The following is a 6,234-nucleotide window of genomic DNA, read 5'->3' as shown; positions in this document are numbered from 1 at the left end:
CCTCCTTCATTCAACTCAGCCGGGTTAGTGTGGTCCCTAGGCTTTATCTCTACAATGATGAACTCTCCTTAGGGTCCTTGAACTTAACAGTGGGCAAGATGCACATCAAAGAGTCTGTGAATGTAGAGAAGCAAGCTGATGAATTGTATATACCATCTCTTCCATAAATATTAGAGAAAAACATTTAAGGGTCCGGTTAGGGCTCTGGATTTGAAATTGAGTTCAATGGTATAAAAGAGCTAAGATATGAAAACAACAACTATCACAAACTAGTTTGTGCTTAAGAGTGGCAGGAAAGAACATAGGGTAACACTCGACGGAACTTTTAAACCTATCACTGAACTTGTACAACAGATTATAAAGAATGCTACTTGGAGAGTCTCTTAAGTTTGTACGTTCAACAGATCTTATGGATACGGAGAAACTGAGCCAAAGAACAGACCGAAGTTCTTGAAAAAGTTCTCCAGCTGGAGTTGAACTACACAATCACGGAGTTTCTATCTGTAGCGTGAAAATGAAAGCAGTGCCTTCCGGTGTTTACCTGTGATTGTGGTTTCCTGGAGAATCGATGGGGGACTTATGAGACCTGATGTGAGGTTTTACCATGAGGCTGACAGGAACTCTATGTGTTATGAAAACACACATCATAACAGAGCAAAATTTTCAGTTTAAGACGTACTCTATCATCCCTATTTACAGAAACTAATGAATTATCAGTGTTTATCAATCAAGGAAGCAGTTTGTGCAAAGGTAGTATTTTCAGAAATAACTGATGTTAACTCTGTAAATTCACAAATAATGGCATAATACAACAAATTCTCAATGTGGAACCTGGATAGAAATGTTGACTTTTGAAGAAAAAATTTTTAAATTTGTATTTATTTATTTATTTATTTATTTATTTATTTATTTATTTATTTATTTTTGTTTTCAGTACATCCTGACTGCAGTTTTCCCTTCCTCCACTCCTCCCAGCAATCGTGCACCCCCCCCACTCCTCTTTCCCACAGATCTACTCCTCCTTCAGTTCCTTTCAGAAAAGAGCAGGCTTCCCAGTGTTCTCAACTAAATTTGGCATAACAAAACACAACAAGACTAGGCACAAATCCTCAACTCATGGCTGGGCAAGGCAACTCAGAAGGTGGAATAGGACTTTGGGGTGTTTTTATTATGAGAATCGCTTTTCTTCCCTGTGTGCAGATTTTTTTTGTATCTTTAAAGTAAAATAAGATTGTTGTAGGCAATTAAACTCTGTCTTCAAATTTCACTCGAGTTATAAACTCTGAAGATAAATTTGAATTTCTAAATTATCAGAAAGTGTGACCACAGTAACAGTGAGATACATGTGTCTCACGAGAGAGAGAGATGCTCTACATTCATCAGGACACACTGTTTTCTTCATGAAGAAACTGATTTGTAAATTCTGTCTTGGAGTCCCAATGCCTCGTGACTTCGCATGTTGATGTCCTGTACTCGCACTTGGCTTTGGACTTTCTGGTGTTTATTTTCACTTCTTGAGAGTTGTTATGAGGCAGAGAGAAAATTGATCTTGCAAGATTATTATTTATTTGGAATTTCCAGGTAACATCACATTGTGAGCTTATACACATATATGTTTAGTTTTAAGGATATTCCTTTAAATTTCTTGGTGTTCAATAACTGTTAAATTGCTTATGTTGATAATTAAAAATTATAGGACTTGTCATTTCTTTTTTATTTGTTTGTTTAAGAAATAAATGAGTGTGGAAAGGCTGAGTGAGCTTCGAAAGATTTTAGTAGTTTATCCCAGCAAGGAATACCAAGAAAATGTGTCTTTTGTCATTGCTAAATATGCCATATAATATTTTATATTCAATTATCCTAGGTGTCTTTTATAAGAAGAGTATAAATAGTAAGAATTATGGATTCAAAAAGAAGGAAGAAAAACTGACAGCTAACATGGATGTATCCTAATGAAACCTTTATGTAGCATAAGTGGAAAGTAAACAAGGCCATTCACAGTAACATTAGCAGGGGAATTCATTGGCAAGCTAAACAATAGATCTACCACATGGCTCAAACACGCCACCCATATATATATGATAACTACTCTAGGTCAACATTTTGCAGAGACCCTGGCACATATATCTTTATTGTATCATTTATTGTATCACAATGTTCAAAATAGATAAGACATAGAAGCAATCTTGATGTCCATGAATAGAGGAATTAATGAAAAATATGTGCCATACATAAGTACACCGTGGATTTTTCTCCACCATAAAGAATAATGGAATTATGTAGTTTGCAAAAAAGTAGAGGTGAGATAACCATTAAACAAATTATCAGCTTCAGAAAGATATGTATTGAATAATTCCTCTGATTCCTGGATTTTATATAAACATATAAAATTACATATGATTTTATGTAATGGAATCAGAAATTACATTGCCTATAAAATAGGAAGAGGAACTGTCCAGATAAAACAAGGAACTATTTAAAGAGAGAGGGAAAGTGTAGTGGGTTGATGGGGAATATGAAGAACCGACTTCATTTTGTCCTTTGAAAATGACTTTACAGGCAGTGCATTCTGGGTTGGCGCAACCATGGCGGCTCCTGTCCTTTCCGTCTGTGTCTGCCGCCTGCCCGCGGCCTTCGCGCCGCTGCCCCGGCTTCCCACACTGGCCTTGGCCCGGCCACTCAGCATCACTGTCTGCCCTGAAGGAACCCGGAGGAGGTCCGGGACTCTGCAGTTCGCCCGGGCCCTCATGCAGGTGCCTGGAAGGGTCACACACTTGTGCCGCCAGTACAGTGACGCACCCCCTTTGACGTTAGAGGGAATTAAGGACCGAGTGCTGTATGACAAGATTGACCCAGAAAAGCTCTCAGTAAATTCTCATTTTATGAAGGACCTGGGCTTAGACAGTTTGGACCAAGTGGAGATTATTATGGCCATAGAAGACGAATTTGGATTTGAAATTCCTGATATAGATGCAGAGAAGTTAATGTGTCCACAAGAAATTATAGATTACATTGCATATAAGAAGGATGTATATGAATAAAGTTTCAGGGCCTTCTTCCTCATCCGGAGGACTCCGAGAATGCCCGATCGCATCATGGCTGACTGACAACGGTTCTGTTGGACTTATATTTAAATTGTCTGAGTGTTTTACCCTTTAAAAATAAATCTATTATAAAACTAAAAAAAAAAGAAAATGACTTTACATAACCCCAGCAGCACCCATCATGAATATACACCAACAGAAAAATGATAGAAAAGAGAAACACAGGGAAGAGAAAGAAGAGGGAGGACAGAGGAATAAAGAGTGTAGGACTAGGAGGAAGAGCAGAAAAAAAAAAAAAAAGAATGGGAGAGAGGATATAATTTCTACATATTTCTTTTGAACTCAACCGAAAGCTTCCTCTTGAAGGGAGGGTGCAAGTTTCATCCCTTAGCTCCTTATGTGCATCCATATTTGCAAGCCTTAGCTCCTCAGTCTCTAGAAAACTAGGACATTTCTCCCTCTAAAAGGCAAACAAATAAAAAACAAAACAAAATTTAAAAATAAAAAGTCAATCATAGTTTTTTACTAGGAAAAAAATTCAGTTAGTCCCCTTTGATTTTATTTCCTCCATAGACGCTTGTAGATTCCCTGGGAAATTGTGTACTTTTTATTCTAACCCTGCTGTTTTATCTCACTGCCATCTCCAAAGGCTCTTTTACTTTTCAAAATATCTTTTGTAAAATCAATAGTTTTAAAAAAATTGATTCTCCTAAAAGCTGTTGACACACAAACTTTTTTTGTTAAAAGGAGTTTATAAACTCAGAGTTCAATATATTATATCATTGAAATAGTCAAATATTGTTTTAAGGCTTCTATTTAGAATTTATGTAATGTGCCCACACATACAACTGTGTATAGTAATTTTTACGTTTCCTGTATGAACAATTTCTTAACTCCCTTTGTTCCTTGGGTCAATAATAGGTCCAGAGCTTGGATTATGTCTCAGATGCTGTCTCATTTGATGTCATCTCCTACGTATATTTTTAGATGAAGCTTTTCTTCATTTGTCCTTATGGCAACTACATCCATTGTTTTAGTTAATTTTATTAATGGTGTGCATCAAAAAACAAATACAAACCAGTAAAAGGAGGGGAAGTCTATTTAAACTCTTAATTCAATTCACCTTGGCAGAGAAGGCCTGAAGGCAGGATTTTATGGCAGGGATTTCTTCCCATGGTGGCAGAGAGCAAGCAGAGATAGCTACAGTGAGGCTCTGGGCACTGTACTGTCAAAGTCTCATTCCTCCTGACCTACTGGAGCCAGCTAGGCTCCATATCCTTAAAGGCTCTACATAAGTTCAAAAAAGACCCATGAGTTGATAACCTAGAATTCAAACCTGGAGCCTATTCAAGATACAACAACTGTTCTTTCTGCATTTATACAATTCCATCAAACAAATTTAGTAAAATTATTATTCTCTGATAATATTACTACTTTAAATTTTTTTATTATAGACTCATACCATATAGAAAGTTCCAAGATTTCCCTTCAAATTAAGCATGTCCATTGCAAAATCTTAGAATATTTTGTGTGTGTATGTGTGTTATAACATATGTATCCTTCTTTATATGGTTATACTTGATTCTCTAATCTTAATTAAAAGCAGTGTAAAAAAAATAAGTACATTTAAACTGTAAAATAGTTTAATGTTAATTCATAGATCACATTTACATTATTATTTGTATACAATTTTATTTATTATCAATGGTCTCTGAAATAATTTCACCGATTATGAGAAAAAATACTCAATGACTAAGAGATCTTTCTGTGCAAGAATGAAGACCTGAGTTCAGTGAGACACTCCCATTTCAAGGGAATTAGGTTGAGAATTATGGAGCAGGACACGTGACACTCTCCTCTAGCCTCCTATCTTCACTTACATGTGGGTACATGCCATATACATATACACCATAATCAGAAACATACATACATATAGCCTCCCACATATAAACAAATACCAAAGATATTTATTACATATACTGATGTGTTATGAGATACAAATCTAATTGACTGTCATTAATTACCATCAATTCTGAATATTTTAAAACAATTTTAAATTACCATAAATTATAAATTTAAAGACAAACTTTTGTTAACTCTCTTATAAGGTTGATAGTACAGCAAGCATGTAAAACTACATATTTAAAACTGTTAGAAAATAGAACTATTTTAATTATTTGAATGTAACGTCTTTTATTTGTGTGAGAAGTCAGTATATGAAGAGACACACACATACACATGAGTGTATTCTACATATGTGAATGCAGTTAAAATTAAAATGAAATAAGATGGCTTACTTGGGCGTTACATTATTTACTTTCATAAAGGAAAGAAGTAAGACAGTTCTTTCTTAAAACTACCATATTTAAAGGACGGTAGTGTTGTTAATCCCCATTGAGGGAGTCTAGGGGCGTCAGCAGGAGGTCAAATAATGAGACAGTGCTACCTTATCTCCCAAGCAATACACTCAGGTGGGAAGAACTTCCGACAAATAGGAAGAGGTGGCTTTCTTGTGATTAGGTAGAAATCACACTGGATACTGCAGATTCTGTTTGGTGGGTGGTGCTGTTAATAGAAGGAGAGATGAGGCAGCAGTAAACACTGCAGGTGTTCCTCATCCAAGCAGTCTGGCAGCAGGTAGCAAATCAAGGCCCCCAAACAAGTTTTTCATGCAAAGACAAGTTCTTCCCCTTTCTAAAGAGAAAAGTTAAACTATTATTTTGTTTTTTTCCTGAGATAGAAAGGAACAAAAACATTTTTCCCTCCTGGGGATCTTTGTTCTCAACTATAACGTCCAATTTACTTCCCTGTAGTTCTCTTTAGTAAGTTTGAAAATAAGAGTACAGACTAACCTTCATGTCAAGCACGTCTCTTCTGATTGCTAATACCCTGATTGTTTAGACTCTATCAGCAAGATTCGAGATAACACAGTTTACCTTGCTTTCCTGTTCTCTGAAGCAAGTATTACAGTAACACAAGCCTATCATTTTTATATTTTAAAAATTGTTTGGCTCACAGTAAATACCATGCTAAGCTAATCAAACCTTGATTTTTAACCTTGTCAAGAACCCTTTCAGTTTGTGTTCTACAGGACAAATCATTTCTAGTGTAGTAATTGATAATAGCAATGGTAGAAAATGTTGTATCGCTACTTCCTACTGTTAGTTTGTAAAACAAAGATTTAAAAAAT

The 6,234-nt window shown here is 35.8% G+C and overlaps 1 protein-coding gene across 1 annotated transcript; it reads left to right on the top strand.

Moving 5' to 3' along the window:
* The first annotated feature begins 2,584 nt into the window (after nt 1-2,584).
* LOC130890230 (acyl carrier protein, mitochondrial-like) lies at nt 2,585-3,054 on the top strand. The gene has a single exon (XM_057794254.1). The coding sequence runs from the start codon at nt 2,586-2,588 to the stop codon at nt 3,039-3,041; it is 456 nt and encodes a 151-aa protein (XP_057650237.1). The 5' UTR covers nt 2,585; the 3' UTR covers nt 3,042-3,054.
* The last annotated feature ends 3,180 nt before the right edge of the window (nt 3,055-6,234 follow it).

Source organism: Chionomys nivalis, chromosome 18, assembly GCF_950005125.1.
Source record: "Chionomys nivalis chromosome 18, mChiNiv1.1, whole genome shotgun sequence".
Taxonomy (NCBI): Eukaryota; Metazoa; Chordata; class Mammalia; order Rodentia; family Cricetidae; genus Chionomys; species Chionomys nivalis.
Note: the sequence above shows the minus strand (reverse complement) of the source record. Positions and strands in the feature narration are given on the sequence as shown.

What these genes read in the sequence shown, in the direction of transcription:
- LOC130890230 (XM_057794254.1), top strand. Translation starts at nt 2,586, where the DNA reads ATGGCGGCTCCTGTCCTTTCCGTCTGTGTCTGCCGCCTGCCCGCGGCC.